Raw genomic sequence first — 20,179 nt, forward strand, 5'->3', positions numbered from 1 at the left:
CTGTGGTTCTCTGATTAAGCCACAGAGTTGATCAAAAATACCACCTGCAGGGACTATATGGCTGACTCCAGTCCAGCAGTTGGGTAACGTCTCACATTATGACAAGTTACTCCTTTTTTTAATAAAACAAAAAAGAGTGAATTAACTAATTGAAAATGCAGGAAGTCTATTCACAGTCTACCCATAATGACAGTCCTTTAGAGAAGGAAAATGTGGTCACTTAGGGAGGAGAAGGTTTTAGAATCAACAGGCGTTTTTCCTGAATGTGATTTGTGTGGTCAATATCACCTTAACCTTGCTTTGGATTTGTCCTGCATTGACATCAAGGCCGTCAGAGATCTGTATGCCAGATCCAGTGACAATGGGACTTTCTTTTCTGTTGATGAACGCTTACTGCTGATGGTTTGAACATCTGTTCCTTTCTAAATTGATGTGATTTTATTCTTTCTAATTTCTAAATAACAGTTTGCTTGCATATTTCTGCCATGTCTTTCTTCCTCTTGAATAGTGATTGTTCATTCATGAGGAATATTTAGTAAAATATTACAGGGGCTTCTTGTCTAGTACCTCTCAGCAATAAATGTCTTTCAAATGAATTGATACACTGGGAAATGATGAATACCAACAGATACCGAACAAATAAACTGTATATCTTTCTTGGTTTCACGAGTATTACATTTTAAATAAAGGGGTAAGACAGAGATCAAAACGTCTTCAATACAGCTTCTGGGGTCCCCCAGCTCCTTAATTTCAGGTCTCTTTATACTTAATAGGTCCTATTCCCTCAATGTCAACCTCATGATTGACTACTTGGACATAAGCCCCCAATCTTTTCCTTCAGACCTTTTTAATAAAAATCTGACTATTTGAGGCTCTCCAACCTGAAAAACCATTTGAATTACATTTAAACAATTGTTCTCTTATTATTTTGTCTATGGAGTCTTATTTTCCAAAAGCCAACCTGTATCAAAACTCTCATGATGACCATAGCTGATTTGAATGATCATATTTATTTAATATATGCATTAATTTAAACGAGTGTGTTAACTTAATTAAAAATACTGATTTAAAATGTTTATTAAATAAATAAAGTATTTATTAACTTAAAAAGATTTTTCCTAATAACATAATAGTCTCTATGTGGCACATGTATGCAAATTATATTAGGCAAGACAAGCCAGAAAATATAGTTTGAAAGATTAGGCCAGTCACCAGAAATAGCTAGTGGATCCTTATTCATACTGAAACTGTTCCACTATTGCAAATGATTTCAAAATGAGACAAAATTTTGATAAAACCTTAGGAAAGAGGGAAAGAAGATTCTTACAGGTCTGTTACAGAGATGCTATATTTGTCCTAAGTTGTTATGCTATCATTTGAGAGAAGAAAAATCTGTGACCACCAGGTTGAGCCTTTACTAAAGTAGGAGTAGAAATAAATGTGTGTTTGGCTATCACCCACCAAACTTTTAACTGTATGAGTTTTGAAAAGTTTCTTGTTCTTGCAGTTCCCCATCCCAAACTCTGCCCCTGTCATTCTCCTAAGGAGGCCCTGCCAACCCATGCCCATCTCTATGAGACCATGCTTCTAGTGGTCTACTTTTCTGGAAGTATCACATTCTAAGAATCTTTCATGGTGATTTTGAATCAATCCTTTGATACCAAAAAAAGTTTCTGCTAGGGCCTGAAAAAATCTGAAAATGACCTTCTCAGATTATTCCTGCCAGGGAAATTTGCATTACAAAAGGATCACAATGCCTTGAGCTAAAGGAATGATTCCAACTTGATAGATTGGTGCCCCAATGGGAGGCATGTAAAAGAAACTGAGGTAGAGAGCGTGAGCGGGGAAGAATGGAATTCTCTGGTTCCCTGAATAGAGCAGTCCATTCAGAGGTGATGCCTTCAAATTTTCCTTGTTTTTAACATTTTCCACATGAATCTTTAAAAATTGCGTTAGTCAGCTAATGACTGTTTCTACAAGCAGCTTATGGACCCCATTCAATAGGAGCAGAGAATACACCTCATACATATAATTTTTAAAAATTAAACATGTTAACCTTGGATTTACTTTCTTGTATGCTAGATTCCAAAGGTGTTTTTTTTGTTTTTTTTTTTTTTACTTTAATTTGCTAAATCTACCCAGGTAAGGGTTGTTTTGTTTTGTTTTGTTTTCCTGGTTTGGAATATTTATTACTTTCCCTTCCTCTCCATAACCTTTGAGTAAAGTGAAAAATTGATTTTATGAGGGTGTCTACAATTTTTAACTTGAATGCAATTCTGAAAAAAAATTCACTTTTCTCCATCTGCATTTCTTTAAGTTCAATTTAATTGCAATGACAGAAATATACATATTGTACGTATATGTGGTCTTAAACCTTATAGTGTCTATTTCTAATTCTAGGGTGCAATTAAAAGGAACTTATCCAGTAAGTATATCTTAGCTACCAGAAATAGAGTACAATTTAAAAGACGAAACAGTTCCTTGGATCTTGGAGTGTATATACATTTGACATATAAATTCTTGAGCTTGATTTTTAAGGCTGATGAATGTCTACAGCAAAGAAATCCTGTAATGATAAAAGGGCTCAGTGAGTTCTAAATGATTAATACTTAAATCCTGAATGTGAATATGTTTTTGGATAAACATTGCAATTTCCTTCCTTGGAGAAGGACATGGCAATTCACTCCAATATTCTTGCCTGGAGAATCTCCATGGACAGAGGATCCTGGCAGGCTGCAGTCCATGGGGTCACAAAGAGGACACACCTGAATCGACTGAGCACACGTGCTGTGTCATTTGACTTACAAATGAATTTAATCAAGTGTGTGTTTGCTAACTGGGGTAGGGAGAGGAGGAAGGCAGAAGGAACTGAAGGTAGCTGCAATGCCCATTCCTGTGTATTTGATATGAAAATTTTAGTACACCAAAGTGATGTGAGATAGATTATAGTATACATGTGGCATGATTTTCTTCTGCTGCATACAGCACATTCTAGGAAATTTTAAATGAACGGTTCCTAGTGAAAGGTATAACATTTTCTTGGCATTTCAAGAAAAGAACAGGCAGAGAATGCTGGATTCATGCACTGCGTACATATGGCCTGGCTTGGTATTCTCATGGTAATTGAAATGCAGAACTGATCAAGGCACAGGCATTCAAAGAACAGTGTGCTATTCCACTGGCTCTGCAGTGTACAAATCTTCCATTTGATGGCTCATCACGGTAATTCCTTGATAAGGTTTTATAAATGCCAAAGAAAATGCTACTACTTAAGCCTAATATATGACAGTTGCTTTGCCACGGGAGAGAGTTTGTTCCTGGGTTTGTCTTGCAAAGTTTTCACATGGAGTTGCCTATTCATGGGATTTAAATCTCTTAAGTGTTTTCAAACATAGCTCATAAGACATAAAAGAAAAAATGGTGAAAATATGCCTAAAAACTTTCTTTGTCCTATGCATCAGGTGAAGAAGTAGCGAGACCCAGGCGTTCCACACCAACTCCAGAGCTCATAAGGTGAGCATGAAAGATGTTAGTTGTGTTTTATGCAAGGTGTCATGCACTGGTAACAGTGGAACAAATCTCCTTTGAGCTAAACTCTCAGCATCTAATAACAAAGGGTCTGCCCTGTGTGTAGGTCATCGCAGATTTAAATATGTTATCATTTCGCCTAAGTGCAGCCTGGGGGAGACCATTAAGGAAGTACTCTGTAGTCATCTAAAGTAACATCTATCAGAATATGCGACCCTTCACTAATGAGAGAGTTAAAGGTCTATGGGGAGACATCATTTGGTATGTGGAGTGCTGATCTGAAATATGATTATATTGCCCTACAAATAGTAGTCTGTTATTATTAGAGAAATGGAATCAAAACTACAATAAGTTATCACCTCACATGGGACAGAATGCCATCATCAAAAAGCCTACAAACAATAAACCCTGGAGAGGGTGTGGTGAAACGGAACCCTCTTATTCTGTTAGTGGAAATGTAAATTGATACAGCCACTATGGAAGACAGTAGGAAGATTCCTTTAAAAACTAGGAATAAAATTACCATATGATGCAGAATCCCACTACTGGGAGTATAACCTGAGAAAACCATGATTCAAAAAGACACGTGTACCCCAGTATTCACTGCAGCACTGTTTACATCAGCCAGGACATGGAAACAACCTGGATGTCCATCAACAGACGAATGGGTAAAAGAAGCTGTGGTTCATACATACAATGGAATATTACTCATCCACACAGAGAAATGAATTTGAGTCAGTTCTAGTGAGGTGGATGAACCTAGAGCCTGTTATACAGAGTGAAATAAGTCAGAAAGAACAAAACAAATATCATATATTAATGGATATATATGGGATCTAGAAAAATGGTACTGATGAACCTATTTGCAGGTCAGGAATAGAGATGCAGACCTAGAGAACAGACTTGCGGCCCCAATGAGGGAAGGAGAGAGTGGGACAAATTGAGAATAGCATTGGTGTATGTATATTACCATATGTAAATATGGTAATAGAAGTCACTATAACACAAGAAGCTCAACCTGGTGCTCTGTGACAACATAGAGGGGTGAGACGGTGGGATGGGTAGGAAGGAGGTTTAAGAAGGAGGTGACATTTGTATACTTACGGCTGATTTACATTTTTGTGTGGCAGAAACCAACACAACATTGTAAACCAATTATTTTGCAATTAGAAGTGTTTTTTAAAAAGAGCCTGTTTAGTTGGATACAGTTTTGTGATACATTCTACATCAGACACCAGAAGAATGTTCTATTTTGTTTTCTGATTTTGGCAAGGCGTTATATTTTCATACTGTGCAATCCTTGGGATAAGTAAGTCTTGTGCACATAAGCGGTGTTTCCCTGCAAAGACTATTTCTATCTAAAAGCTGGATCCTTTTACCTTTCCCTCCTCCTCTAACCCCTCTCCTCTCCTCTTCACCTCTTATCCCCCAGCAAACACACAAAACTCATTAGAATCAACGAGAGAAATCAGGTCTGGGGAAGAATTGGAGACAATTTATGCACCTCTTGTTAATACTCGATTTAAGCAATAATTAGTTAAAAGGATGAGCATTGAACTTATTATCCTTCTTTTCTCCCTGATTTTTCAATATTCTTCTCTTTCTGAGACATGCAATATTAAGGTGTTAGAAGGTTATAATTAGTCTACTGTGGGGGGGCGGTGGTGAGGATGGAAGTTAAAAGTTGGTAGACTAAGTTTCCTGTTTAAAGATGAACTTCCTGGTGGCTTGTTCCTTAATTTCCCTGTGCCTGACATTCACTGACCATACTCTGCATTAAGTACAACACAGAGATGCGGTGAAGACAGATATAAATGGTTTTTGAGATCTTATGAGAAGAAGGTGCTTTGCAGTAAACAGTTACCTTTAGTATTATCTCTTCTAGGTTTAGAGAATCTGATGGTTTGAAAGAGTTTCTCTCTGTCTTATTTCTGTTGGACCACCCCCCTGGCACCCCATTGAGAACCAGGGATCTTACCCCTTACCAATTCTTTTGTCCACATACATTTGACATCTTCATATATATGCTTTTTAGCCTCTCTAGAGTGTGAGTGCATATTTATGTATGTACATAAGTGCACACATACATCAGCCTTACTGTGGAAGATATTTGAAAGCTTTGTGTCTCTTTTGACATTAATATTTCCTTTTCTATGTTTTGCTGTAATGTGTGTGATTTAGCAAAAAACCTTCAGAGGACACCACGGCGCTTGCTCCCCTCTTTGGTCCACCGTTAGAATCAGCTTTTGATGAACAGAAGACAGAAGGTAAGAAAAACTCTGTGTATGGATTTGATTTTCTTTTCAATAAAGTATAACTTATCCAGAGTAAATATGTTTTGAGGCACGTTTTTGATGTGTCACTAGATCTTCATGTGAAAGAATAGTTCTGATGTGGGTGTGTTATCAGCATAGGAGTTTAGTTTGCAGACCTCTTAGTATTTCAGGATTTGAAATTTTACCTCCAGAGGTAGCTAAGAGCTGACAAGTTCACTCTTCCACAAGTTCACTCTTCTTTCAATAAGAATTACTGAAAATCTGTACAACTCACTGGTCGGGGAGTAGGTGGTTTATGAGCCAAACTGCCATCACTATGGAGCCAGACCTTCAAATCCCTCCTCATTATCCCTGTCCTTGTGATCTAGCCTCTCTGACCACACTTTCTCTATTGTCCAGCTCATCAGTGGAGGTGTCAATTGGACTGCTCGCAGAACAGACACTGTTTGCAAACTCAAGACTCAGGAATGACCTTAAATCATTTAACAACTTAGAAAAATGATGTTATGGGAGAAATATCATTTTGGCTGTTATTGTTGGATTTACCTACTAAATTTAATTCCTAGAATTAAATATTTCAGCTTTTAAATATTAACCATTTTTGGATGGCTGTGAATAATGTAAACCTTACTGACATAAACTGCTTATGAAAGGGATCTAACCTGTTCCTAAGATGTATGTAGGTCTAATTCTAATGCATGTATCTCCAGCAGCTGTATTTGATAACATGGAATGTTTTTTATAAAAAATCATTTGATTTAAGAACACTGTGATTGCATATACTAAAATGTGATTTTTCTAAGACCCATTGGTGAAGGAGATTAAAATGCTGAGGATGATAAGACTTAAAAGCATAATGAGTAGGCTCAGATACAATGACAAAGAGACTCCAAAGTATAGTAAATTAAACAAGATAGATTTTATTTCTGTTTCATGTAAACAGTCTCAAAGTACAAAATATAGGACTGGAAGGGCAGCTCTGCCATCCCCAGCATGTGGCCTTCACTTCTGGGTGCAAGGGGGCTGCTCAAATTCTCATTATGTCCCAGTCAGAAGAAAGAAGTGTAGGGGAGGGCCCATGGAACTCACTGCCAATTCTTATAAGAGCAAAACCTGGAAGAGACGCACACCACTTCCAGCCAGAGCCCATCAGAAAGAATTTAGTGCCATCTGGCCAGCTAAGCTTTAACTGTAGCAGAAATGGAGAATGGATCCTGGGAGACAACTAGCAGGCAGCCACAACTGAGTATTTTTCAATAATGTAGTTAGGAAAGTGAATAAGGAACATCCCTAAATACTCCTTCAGTGATTTAAATGTCTACAACTTAGAATCCATAAGGAAAGGGGGCCCAGCGTTAAGGTTGCTCAGTTGTCGTATTAACTCATCTGGGATCAGTCTCACTTTTACTGATATGTGTAGTAACTGAAGGTGGTTTGATTTGTTACATTTGAATCTACCTATTAAAAAATTCCATCATATATGGAAACATGATATACAAAATGGAAAACAGTTCTTAGAAATCAAAGTGGTATCCTTCACTGAATCCATGGAAAAAACAAAATGCTGTGTCAGATCGTTGGACAATGTATGCTTTCATGTTAAAACAAAACACAAAGCTAAGACCATCACTGAGGTTTGTGATGAAGAGGAGACACACAATAAGCCTGGCCTGATTATGCTCTAGGTGCTTTTAACCTCTGAAGTTCTGTAAAGTTCCAACCTTGGCACCAAGCATATGAGCTCTTCCGCCTACATTTCTTATCTACCCACTCCTACATTTTTGATTGGTTCTTCTATCACTAGTTTACAAGGCTTGAGAGGAAAGTGTGTTTTTTGGAGTTAGGCATGCAAGCCTGGGATCAGACCTTAGCTCTTCTATTCGCACCATGTGTTGCTGAGCAAGTTGTTTAATCACTGTCATCTCTGGTTTCCTCAGTATCAACCACTTGGTGGTATGGTGAGGACTGAAAAATCGTACTAGCTATTGGCCTTGTGATAGGTATTTTGTGTACATTATATTTATATACAGTACCTCCTTTAATACTTTTACTAACTCTTAGAGATGGTTCTTACTATCTCTGCACTGAAGGAAGGGAAGCTCAGAGGTTGCATGAATTGCCCAAGGTCCTAGTAGTTCAATTCAGTTCAGTCGCTCAGTCGTGTCCGATTCTTTGCGACCCCATGGAGGCTGGATCAAATCCACATCCAACTAATTCCCAGCCTGTGTTTTACAACATAATGAATCACAGGCAGTACTTACAGAGACCCTGGCACATGAGAGATGATGAGAACTAGTGTACCACATTGTTACCATAGCAACAAAAAAAGTCAGAAGGAAGAAACAAAAAATAGAAGAAATATTAGATTCATTGTCCTTAGGCCTAATACCAATTTCCCTGATTTACTTTAGATGTCTACATGCATGCATGCTCAGTTGCGTCCAGCTCTTTGCGACTCTATGGACTGTAGCCTGCCAGGCTCCTCTGTCCAAGGGATTCTCTTGGCAAGAACGCTGGAGTGGGTTGCCAATTCCCCCTCCCCTGATCTTCCCAACCCCAGGATCGAACCCACATCTCTTGTATCTCCTGCATTGGCAGGCAGGTTCTTTATCACTAACCCAACAGGGAAGCCCTTAGATGGCTATGCACTTGTTTATTTTTCTGGTTCTTTTAACATGTACACCATTTCTAAATAATTTAATTTCTCTTTATAATGTTGTAAAAGGCTTGTTTCAAGATCCCATAAGATCCTTTAAAAGTGAGAACTGTACAGAATTCAGACATTTTCATTCTTGAAGCATATTCTTGGCAAACTTTAATAAACCAACTTAAAACAAATGTCCATAGGAATAATGCCTGTATTTTCAAGTGGGTGCCAGAAATGTATTGACATTTAGAATGTCCTTAAGTGACCCACCAGGAAAAAAATGCAGACCCTCTGTTTTGCGAGTTTTTATTTAGCTGTATGTCCACACACATATACCCCCTCTGCACATGGGCTCGCACACACACACAAGCATGCACACCCTGCTGTTTTTTCCATTTTCTGGTTGAAGAGAATCAGGAACAACACATCTCTAAATTAATTTACTAGGACTGAGGCAAGGCAGAAATAATTTTGTCAAGCTCCACTTTAACATGAAATTATAAGTTCTAAAATCGGGATGTTTCTTTTTTCAACTCACCCAGGGAAATTTTCTTTTTATGTTTCCAGTTCTTTTAGATCAGCCTGAGATATGGGGTTCAGGCCAACCAATTAATCCAAGTGTGGAGTCGCCAAAGTTAACAAGGCCTTTTCCCACTGGAAGTAAGTTATGTGTCTGCTCTGTCTGGAAAAATAAGTGACTCATTTTACTGTCTGTCTGCATAGTGAAATTAGGCAAGCCTTAGGAAGTCTACGTAAGCAACATTTGGACTGTTTAATATTAAGAAGAGATGTTATTCTAATAAGCATTAGAGTTAAGGGGCCTGGGACAGTCGGTTGAGACAAGAATAATACAATAGATAAAGTAAAATAAGTAACTTATAACCACAGCTGCTTTGTGTGACATCTCACAGGCTTCTTCATTCATTTATTCAATAGGCTTATGTAGGCATGATAAGCAAGTGGACTAAAGACCCTGCTATGTTCTAGGCATGGGCTAGCACACAACACAGAGCTAACCAAGTCAGATAAGATCTCTGCTGGTCCTACAGAACAACTGAGGCTTCAAAGGATAGAGAGGACACATTGAGGGGAAAGAGTTTAACTGGAGAACAAGAGGAATGATGCCATATGGAAGACAGAAGCTGAGACAGGAGATCAGGGCATATTTATCTCAAAGCAGAGCCATCAGCCCTGTTTATTCCAGAATGCCCCTAATCCCTACTCCAGGTAACTGGGGAAAGAAGTCCTGAAGAAAAAGGAAACTCGTCAGATTTACCAGATATAGCAGTGAGAGGAAAACATACATTTAAAGAATGAAAAAAAAAAAAAAGATTTACCTGTTGAAATTCTTAACTTTACCCACAAAGTGACAGCCCAGTTCAAAAGGATGAGTCTCTGGGTTAAGCTGTAAGACAACACTTTTTCTAGCTTAAGGATTTTTTTCAGCTATAATTTCCACCAAAGGAATCTGTTCCTTCTTCCTTGACCCGAATCATTTTGCTTTAGATTTCAAAAATATACCCAAATTCAAGACATTTCTTTGAGAAATCTTTTCAGATTCAATCCAAGCTATATCCTGACTATTAAAAGCCTCTCACCCAGGCTGCTCTCATTTCCTTGACCACACTCGGGATTGCAGTTGCCTGGGACCACAATCTTCCTTCATTCAGTTGTAAATTCCTTGAGGGCAAAGGCTCATTGTATTCAACCCCATGTCCTTCATTCCTAGTACAGGTCACAGGACTTTGATGGCTTTTGACAGAGAAAACAAAGGAATGAATGAATATGAAATGATGATATTATTGTTGCTATTATCTGATTTTCTTTTGACAAATTCTTATCATAAAATGGAACAATCTGAATGAGTCCTGCTTCAATCACTAAACTTTGAAGGTAAAAAAAAAAAAAAATGGACTGCTAATAGTTATTCCTTTTCCAGTAGCAGAATATGAATGAAAGCCCAAATCCTGCTTATCTTGGAAATAATACATAATTCAGGGAGAAAGTGATCAGTAATGTATGGCTTCTCATCTCTTGGCAGCACCTCCACCACTGCCTCCAAAAAATGTACCAGCCACCCCACCCCGAACAGGCTCCCCCTTAACAGTTGGACCAGGTAAGCTTTATTTTTTCTGTCCTAGGATGGTATGGCAATCAGCAGTGGCCCTGGACCTCAACATGCCGCTGATGTGTTGAAATCTATAGGCTAGACTAAATGTGAAAATGGTTGCATTTAGTTTTACTTCCACTACAGTTTACTATGTACACTTCTTTAAGTGTTACTCCCAGGTTTCACAAAGAGGTTCACTTTCTCAACTTATTTTTTTCTCTGTATAATTTTGTTGAACAAAGGCCATGTTTATTTGTGAGATAAGAGAAATAAAAACTCAATATCAAAAGCCATTGTTTAATTGACATTTCACTAAATTGGACCTCATTTTAAATGACTGAAGAATTAAAAGTCTCAAGGCATAATTCATATTTTTCTAAGAGCTGATAAGTTTTTATCTAGAATTAATATTGTGTAGTCCACAGTAATAATAAAATGGGTCCTGGAATATGCAGTATACAGGTAAGCTTGGGTGGTGCAGGATTTTCCCCAGTAGTCATTATTTATTATCCCATGGCAAAGCGATGTGTAAGGATGATGAAATATGGCAAGGAACTGCAGCATGCCTTTAGACAGATGACTTCTAAGGCATAGTTTTACCATCTATTAAAATCAATACTATGGATTTCTACAATTTATAATGTACCTAGTCTTACTGGACTAGCAATTCAAAAGCAGTAATAGTTATTTTATGTGTCTGGGTCCTTAGAATGTAGTTCTTCATCACCTTTGGAATTCTATTGCAGCTTCATCCATAGCTATTTATGCAGTCTGGTGAGTTTGATAACTACAGAGGGGGTATTTATCAACAAGAGCAAATGCAAGACATAGTCACTGATGAAATTTATATTGACTCAAACCCAACAGAGAGTCATCCTGTGTCACAGGTAAAGGTGTCTGCAAGTTCAAATCATTTTGGCCCCTTGTATTCTCATGAATATAGTAGAGATAAGTAAATCTGCCAGCAGTGAAATTATAAATACTGTGGCCCAGGCAAACTGCTGTCCCATTTATTTGTGGCCTTGAAACCTTGAAGGTTAACTTTTTTCAAATTTGAAAATATAAGAATATTAAGCCTACTCTTATAGCTGAATGTTATTTAAATGTAAAATGGCTCACGCCTTACAATTATTTAGGTAACAGTTTCTAATTTGAATAATCTCGGTTTAAAAAATGGTACGATTCCTCACATTTCAATTGTTATCAACTACTTCCTGCCAAGCTATAGAAGATTAGTTTTAGTTTTTCTCTTGTTATTGGTAAGAATTAAAAAGAATACCTAATGCTAAAATTTAAGCAAAACAGACTTTTTATTTCATGAATTCAGATATATACACATATCAGTTATACCTATGGTATTAACAGGTTAGACTTGAGAAAAAAAATTATAAAGATTTTTTTATAATTTTCTTCCTTATTAAATGAGTTTGTATGTAACAATTCTTCTCAATATCCTATGTGTGTGGTGCATGGGGTGTGTATGTGTATATTTGTAAATATTCATGTTGGGATATCTCTTTAAATAATCTTTGTGCTGTGTTTCTGGTGTGTTCAAGGTGGAAGATATACAACTACTTATGATGTGATAATTTTTTAAACTAACATATATTATCATTGGTTTCACCAAACAGTTTCATTTAATATGCTAGAGTAGACAATCTTCATCAACTATGAGGGTGGTTTTCAGCTATCAGTTCTTTTTCTGTTGTGTCCTATGTATTTCATTAGGCCAGACTTTCCAAAGGGACCTTTCCAAAAGGGTTTGAAATTTGCAGTTCCAGAGCCTGTACAATTCTGAGAATGCCTTCTCAGAATGACCATACTCTGCTCTCTTCTGAGCAGCCCTGAAGGGCGGTTGCATGCTCGAGCTTCTGGTGATGGTAGATGTAGCCAAGTCAGATCACCCCACACGAGGGTAAATAATAGCAGAAAAGGTAATGTTCACAATATAGAGGCGGGGAACTCTCTCCTCCCCTTCAACTACAATCAAGATGTTTTTCCATCATGAAATATGCCCACCTTGGCACCTCACAAAATAACCTATTTATCAGGCTTTGCCTCACCCCTCCCACTTCCTATACAAACAATTTTAACAAAGTCAATTAAATTTTAAAACCAACTACTTTAACCACAGGAAATGACCAATCAGCCACAGAGGTCAAAATTGAAAAGCTACCATCCATCAATGATTTGGACAGCATTTTTGGCCCCGTGTTATCCCCCAAGTCTGTTGCTGTTAATGCTGAAGACAAGTGGGTCCATTTTTCTGACACATCCCCGGAACGTGTTACTCCAGAGTTGACTCCAAGGGAAAAGGTGATGTCCCCACCAGCTGCCTCAGACAACCCAGCTGACTCCCCACCTCCGGGCCCCCCGGGTCCTCCTGGCCCCTCAGGACCTCCGGGTCCTCCTCGCAATGTACCATCGCCACTCAATTTAGAAGAAGTCCAGAAGAAAGTCGCTGAGCAGAACTTCATTAAAGATGATTACTTAGAAACAATCTCATCTCCTAAAGATTTTGGGTTGGGACAGAGAGCAACTCCGCCTCCCCCACCACCACCCACCTACAGGACTGTGGTCTCGTCCCCCGGACCTGGCTCGGGCAGTGGTACGGGAACCACCAGTGGTACGTCTTACTGTTTGCGTGTGCTTCGTGTGACCGCGAATGGCCGTGGCTGCTGCAGTGTGAGCAACACCCTCCTCCTGCCTGGCAGCTGGCTTTAGAGCTTCAGCCATCCCTCCTTTGCTGTGGGTGTCCTGTGCCCTGTGGCATGTCCTAGTCCATCGAATGCTCGCGGTCATAGTGCAAGTCTGTGGATGTGTCCTGCCCTGCACTCCTGACCCTTAGGAGTGCCCTTCCACCCTGCAGATAAGATCTCTATTTTTTAAAGAAAGCTGTGATGTCATTTTTAGAATTCAGGAAAGTTCTAGAAAGACAGATTTCACAGAAAATATGCTTCAAGTTAAATGTCTGATTTCCTCATCAGATGTCTCCACAGGGGCCCTAGTTTTTTTTTTTATTAATTCTTCCACTTTATTGAAATATAACTGACAAAATTATGAGATATTTACAGTGTACAATGTGATAATTTGATACACACATACATTGTGAAATATTCTTCCCACCAAGTTAATACATCCATCACCTCACATACTTACCTTTTTTTTTTTTTCTTTGACGAGAACATTTAAGCTCTACTCTCTTGGCAAATTTCAATCATACAGTACAGTGTTATCAACAATAATCACTGTGTTATACATTCGATCCTCAGACATTATTCGATTTATAAGCTTATAAATCTCTATTTTTTCCAAAAGCCCTGGTTTTTGTAGGTATATGTGTTTTCTATTTCTGTTTTTTTGGGAGGGGGGTGGGAAACTATGTTAACTTCTCTATTTCAGAGACAAAGAAGTAGGATTTGAAAAGGAGATTTTAGAGGACAGCAAAAAAGAGGCTGCCTTATTGCGTCTCCAGCCTAATCAGGCTGCCACTGAAACAAACTGCTCTCTGATGTCATCATTTGACAGGCTAGTTAGCCTATAATGTCAGTTCTAAGTGTGGTGACAGGTGATGGAGCAGTTTGTCACAAATGTACCTTTTGGGACTCTACATGCAAATATTGACATGGAATCTGATTTTATTTTTTTTGGTTTTCCTGTTTGAAGCTTCATTTTATATTCTCTAATGGTGAAAGGATAGGAACTGCCATGCATACCCAGGAAAGATCAAGATATCCCTAACGCATTCTTCTTCTGTATCACTCATTCCATTCGTGCTCTTGTTTGTCTACAAGATCCTCTGGTGCCTTCTCTCTTGTTCCTGTCCTTTTTGTTAGGTACCTTCTCAGGGGTGTCAAGGGCTATTTGTTTTTTATTTGCTTTGAAAGAGGTGACCAAGTTTAAATTATTCAAATCTATTAAGAGACAGCAAGGAAATATGTTTGTCTTTGTTCTAATAGTCATCATTGCTTCTGCTTTCAAGGGCACATCTTTCAGTGTTTGCTCTGCATTTGCAAATTGCTCTGAGCTTTAAAGTGAGAGCATCCAAGCTAATCAAGGAGAGGACTGGAGAATCTTCTGTATTGTACACAAAATCAGTGTTTTGTATCACAGGTGTTCCCCTCCTTCACCAGAAAGGGAAAACAGTTCAATAATCAAATTTAAGTTTGAAAAACTGTGCTAAAACAAAATCAGCAGGTTTCTTTACCATAGGGTCCCAGAGAGCCTTTATTTTGCCAATAAGAACAACAGCAATAGTTTCTTTTCCTGGCTTCATGCTAAGAACTTTATGCACATCATTTCATTCCTACAACAACCTCATGAGGTGAATACTCTTATTTCCCCCATTTTACAGATATGAAAACTGAGGCTCATGGATGTTTAGTAATTTGCCTAAGTTTACACTGCTAGAGGTGATAGACTTGGTATTCATTCTCAGGTCTATCTGATCCCAGGCCTGTGTTCTTAACCACTGTGTCCTCTAGGAGCCCTTGCAAGGATTAGTGACAAAATATCACAAACTTGTCTGACCCTGACATGCACCTATATTACACGCTGTCATCAAGACTGCCAAAAGTCTTTTCTCCAAACCTACTGGTTTGTGCTCCTTTCTGTATTTCTGGGGGTTAGAGCCCCACCTCCATCCTCTATTTCTTTTTTAGATCTTTTGGGGTGATGTAAGGGTCCTTACCTAACTGTAAAGATAATAAAAGGCCTCTAAGTAAAGCCTCCAGTTCAGACCTCAGCCCAAAAGAAGCTGGTTGTCCTCTGTCAAAGAGAGACATGTTTCCACTGTCTTGGATGGGACTCTTTCCTGGGCCAGGCTCTGAGTCTTCTGAAAGTCTCAAAGCTTTTCAAGGAATAATACCTTCTCTCCAGTAGCCTGGTCACTATACTCTACCCAAAGTAAACACCTTTCATTGGGGGAGGGGAAGACAGGACAGCTTTGTTACTCGCCAGGCTCCTCCAGCACCTTCTACAAGGTTCTGGGATATACTTGATTAATTGAATTGATCATTGATTTACTGAATAAATAGAGAAGCTCTAGTTTTCTTTCTGGAATCCTTGGCAGTTTTGTTGTCATTTTAATGTTTAACTTCCATATTCTTACTTAAAATGTTACTTGAAAGTGTTACCAGTAAAGACTACTGGTTCTTAATAATTGAGCTGGAAAATACTATACTTTGCTAATATTAAAGAATTGAATTTCTAAGTGGAAAACCAAACTGGGCCAGTGAAACTCATGAATAAATAAAACTGTGCACCATTATCTCCTTAATTAAGTCCCAGTTTATTTGTTCATTAAACTTTTACTGATGAAATGTACACAGATTGGCAGAAATATTAACTTAGGATTGAAACAATAGGATATGGTCTCATGTTTTAAAGATTAGTAATGCTTATCATTATCTGCTTTTTATAACAGCCTGATGGGAATAACTTTTCCTGTATATCTCAAATTGTATACATACATTAAAAATTTCATTCACAGCAAAATGACTGTCACTGACCAAGTTTAGACAGTATTTGTGGATCGAAATAGTTACCTGCTGTTGAAAAAGTTGCAAGTTAAGAATTTGCTTCAAGAACTTTAATTTCCTTATGGCAAGGATTTAAAATACATAGTTTGGCCAGAATATTGCTTTACTGGAATGCAGACACTGATTCTTGGCAAAGACTATCTCTTCTCCTGTGTGGGCTGTGTGCCCAGAGGATGGAATGGAAAAAGTGTTTCCTTGGCCTGTAGCAATTTTGGAGACCAGGGAAAGAGAAGTGTTAGTAAAGATAGAATGTTCAACATTTCCCAACTGGGGAAACTAAACCCATATTAAAAGATGCTAAACACAAACAGACACACCCCACACATCCATAAACAAATGAATTTGAACTACCTGGGGTTGAATCAAACAAATATATTTCCTAACTATAAGTTTTTTTAGAGCAGCAATGTCAAAAATGGAAGCCTTTAGGCATATGTGGATATTTTCATCTTAATGGCAATTAATTAAACTTAAAAATCAATTATTCAGATGCAGGAGCCACAATTCAGTACTCAGTGGGTACTCACTCAGTGACTGGGTACACAATTCAGTACTCAGTACATGTGACTAATGACTATCTTATTGGACAGCACTTATTCCAGAACATTTTCATCATTGCAGAAAACTCCATTGAACTGTACTGTTTTAGGGCTTTTAATGTGCCAGTTACCTAAAAAGAAACATAGTATGAAAACTTTCCCACATATGTTTAATACTTTTGTCAAAGAAATAGTATAATTGTGTTCTAAGAAACACAAGTTGGGGAAGAATAATTCTTTACATATTTCAAAGTACATTTATTTTCATTCATTTGATTCTCCCCCATAACATTGTGATATACTAGCCTCATTTTACAGATAAGGAAATGGAAGCTCAAAGGCAGGACTTGGCCACAGCTACAGATCAATAAATAGCAAAGTCAAGATCTGTCTGACCTCAGATTTGTTGGATTCCAGTGATTATTTCCCCCCAGCTGACCCCCAACCCCACAACACACACCTCCCCCCCCCCACCTCCGCCAACACACACACACAAACAAAAAGAAATGAAAGTTGGAGCCATTGTTTTATGGTCCTCAGGAGTTACCAAAGAAACTATGATGGGATTTCAGGTTGAAAGCAGCAGATGGATCGAGAGCATGTCAGTGGTTGCCAACTTTTTGAATTCACTAATTCAAAGAATGTACATGTGATATTTAAAGCTAAACAATGTTGTCCAATTAGTTTCTAGCATTGTCTTGGGAATAAACACTGCTTGAAGGGGAAATGAAAGTAGAATTGAAGATCGAAGAATAAGGGTAGAGATGTGCAAATAACCCTCTTTACTCTTTCAGTACAAAATAATTGTGTAATCTCACAACATCGTGTGAGGCCTTAGTTCAGTTATGAAATACTCCTTAGGCCCAAACTACCCTCTGCCGTCAAGCAGGGTTTTGCTTTTTAAAACCCCCTTGGTGTTGTCTAACTGCATAACAAATCAATGAAATCAGTTCAGTAAAGAAAAAGTAAGTTAAACAGGGTACTCCAAAAGGAAAACAGCGCCAGTTAACTAGCCATGTTTTTATTTGCTTTTAGTTGTATCTGTATCAAAAGCACAAATTTTACCATCATCAACAACTGCCTTCCATTTGTGTAGTATTTTATGATTTACTTAAATAAGCATTTTCCATTTCGATTGTTGCAACTGCCTTGTAAGGTAGAAACATGTCCTATATTTTAAAACATGAAGCTGAGGTTCAGAGAAATCAAGATCTTATAGTTGATAGGAGGCGGGCAGAGCCAGAGCTCAGGTCATCTGACTTTTCTTCAGTTTCTTCAGCATTTCATACTGCCTCCATGATAACTTGTTTCCACTTTTCCAAGAATTACTGAAACTGGATTTTTAAATTTCCCTTTTGGAACTTGTAGGAAAAGGATAAGCAGCTGACCTTTTCCTGGGACTGACTCAGAAGACCATTTCTTGGAAATAGACCCTGGATAGACATTTTGACCCAACACGCATGACATGGTTTTCCAGCAAAATAGAACCCCCAAAACAGTTCCATAAAACTTCCAGATAAAAACTTTGCTTTGCAAACGTTTATTTCCCATCTCTTTGCTGTCACTTCTGGAAACATCCTAGGTGTAAAGAAAACTTTGTCGCAGGACCTGTCAAAATATCCCCTATTCTTTTATTCAAGAGAAGATCATCAAAATACTAAGGATATTTATATTGAGAGAAAAGTGCAGTCAGCCCATGGAAAAAGAAGATCAGGCTTTGTGCAAAATGTGGGGCTAAGGTCCACCTATAGCTATAAGATACTGCATTTAAAAACTCAGACTTTGTAGTTAAATAGGCCATTTGAACTATATGACATTAATCAAGTTATTGAATATCTCTGAGCCTTACTTTCCACTGAGATAGTAGAAGTATTTTCCTTCACAGCTTATTGTGGGGATGAAATAAGATAATGCACGTAAAATGTGTAGCATAGCCAGCATAACTGGCCCAACAAAATAAAAAGTGAGAATACAGTTAAAAGTTGGTAGTGGTAAATAGGAAATATTGGTAGGGATGGGTGGTAATTAGTACGGTTTCACACTAATGTAATTACACTTACAATAAACCACACAGATAAACACAACAAACTCAAGATTTCAAACTGCTTTAAACAGAGGAACAAGGCTTTCATCCCCAAGGACTCTCCTAAGTTGGAAGCAGATCCTGAGATGATGAGTTTTGATGGTTAAAGTTTCTTGAAAATCTGAAAATTCAAAGATTCAAATTTCAAAGTTCCTTGAAAATCTGAAAATCTGGAGATGGAGGTGCTGGTCTAGGATTCTCCAGAGAGCAGAGTTTTGTGGTGTGTTGGAGGGGAGGTGGTGGGGAGGGGGAGACATTTTCTTTGGGAAGAATTTCTTGGAATTTTCTTGGAGTATTTTGATACCTGTGCTTCTAACCAATGTGAAAAAGCCTCAGGAGTAGTTGGAACTTCTCCGACTGAACAAGAGCCATTTGGAATATTGACTTGACTCTCTTAAGATTGTGAGCCAGGTAGCTTTCCCATATATCCCGGACATATGCCTGAAGATAGGCAAACCCCTAAGTCTAGAGGCCCCTCTGGTGTGCTCACCAGCGTGCATGCCGACCTCTGTGTGTCCTCTGCGTCTCACATGTTTGTCATTGACAGCCAGAAAAGTAAATCCAAGAGACTCTTAAAAATCTCACAAAAATCATCGCAGGCAACCTCTGCACAGACAGGCTCTTAAGCAGCCTCCTTTAAAAGCCAAATCCTCTAAACCCAATGTGTTTCTGTTCAGATTCCACACACAATGTATGCTCACAATAGCTAATGTGCTTTCTTATATTTTGTTCTTTGCTTACCATCAAGGGTTTGCTTACATTTATGAAGTTACTACTCATATCAGAAGGCTAATTCTCTTCTACATGTTTTATAGATATATAAAGGTATTTACATACATGACACATATTATATATATATATATACATACACACACACACTCTCACACACACACTCACACACACACACTCACACACACACTCACACACACACTCACACACACACACATATGGACTTTCCAGGTGGCACTTAGTGGTAAAGAACTCGCCTGCCAGTGCAGGAGGCAAAAGAGACGTGGGTTCGATCCCTGGGTCAGGAAGATCCCCTGGAGGAGGGCATGGCCACCCACTCAAGTATTCTTGCCTGGAGAATCCCATGGGCAGAGAAGCCTGGTGGGCTACAGTCCATAGGGTCGCAAAGAGTCGAACGCGACTGAAGCGACTTAGCACATATGCACACGTATATACATATAATGTGAAAAACCTTTTTTCTTCAAGTTCTAACCTCTGTTTTCATCTTGGACATAAATTCTGCATATGTAAAGATCAAGAAAACGTATCATAAGTTTCATGTGTATCATGATCAGAATGAAAGCTACCCACTCACCCAGCCAAAAGAGTATTAAGTATATCTGTCACAGGGCGTTATAAAAGGATTTACCTTTCACTGGGTGTCACATGACAACAAAAGGCAATGAGCTTCAGCTTCAGCCATCAACCATAGTTCAACTGAGTGATT

General features: G+C 38.3%; 1 protein-coding gene across 3 annotated transcripts in view; it reads left to right on the plus strand.

Annotated features, from left to right (window-relative positions):
* Nucleotides 1-20,179, plus strand: part of SGIP1 (SH3GL interacting endocytic adaptor 1) — a 230,796-nt gene that overhangs the window by 144,753 nt on the left and 65,864 nt on the right. For 2 of the 3 annotated variants that reach the window (XM_069563671.1, XM_069563583.1), the window contains 5 exons: nt 2,401-2,425; nt 3,462-3,513; nt 5,710-5,795; nt 9,019-9,111; nt 10,493-10,567. In XM_069563671.1, the coding sequence (XP_069419772.1) occupies nt 2,401-2,425; nt 3,462-3,513; nt 5,710-5,795; nt 9,019-9,111; nt 10,493-10,567 (331 nt within the window). Of the gene's footprint in view, nt 1-2,400; nt 2,426-3,461; nt 3,514-5,709; nt 5,796-9,018; nt 9,112-10,492; nt 10,568-12,695; nt 13,188-20,179 lie in introns of all 3 variants that reach the window. The other variant, XM_069563754.1, reaches the window with a different exon arrangement.

The sequence above is a fragment of the Ovis canadensis genome, chromosome 1, assembly GCF_042477335.2.
Source record: "Ovis canadensis isolate MfBH-ARS-UI-01 breed Bighorn chromosome 1, ARS-UI_OviCan_v2, whole genome shotgun sequence".
Lineage (NCBI taxonomy): Eukaryota > Metazoa > Chordata > Mammalia > Artiodactyla > Bovidae > Ovis > Ovis canadensis.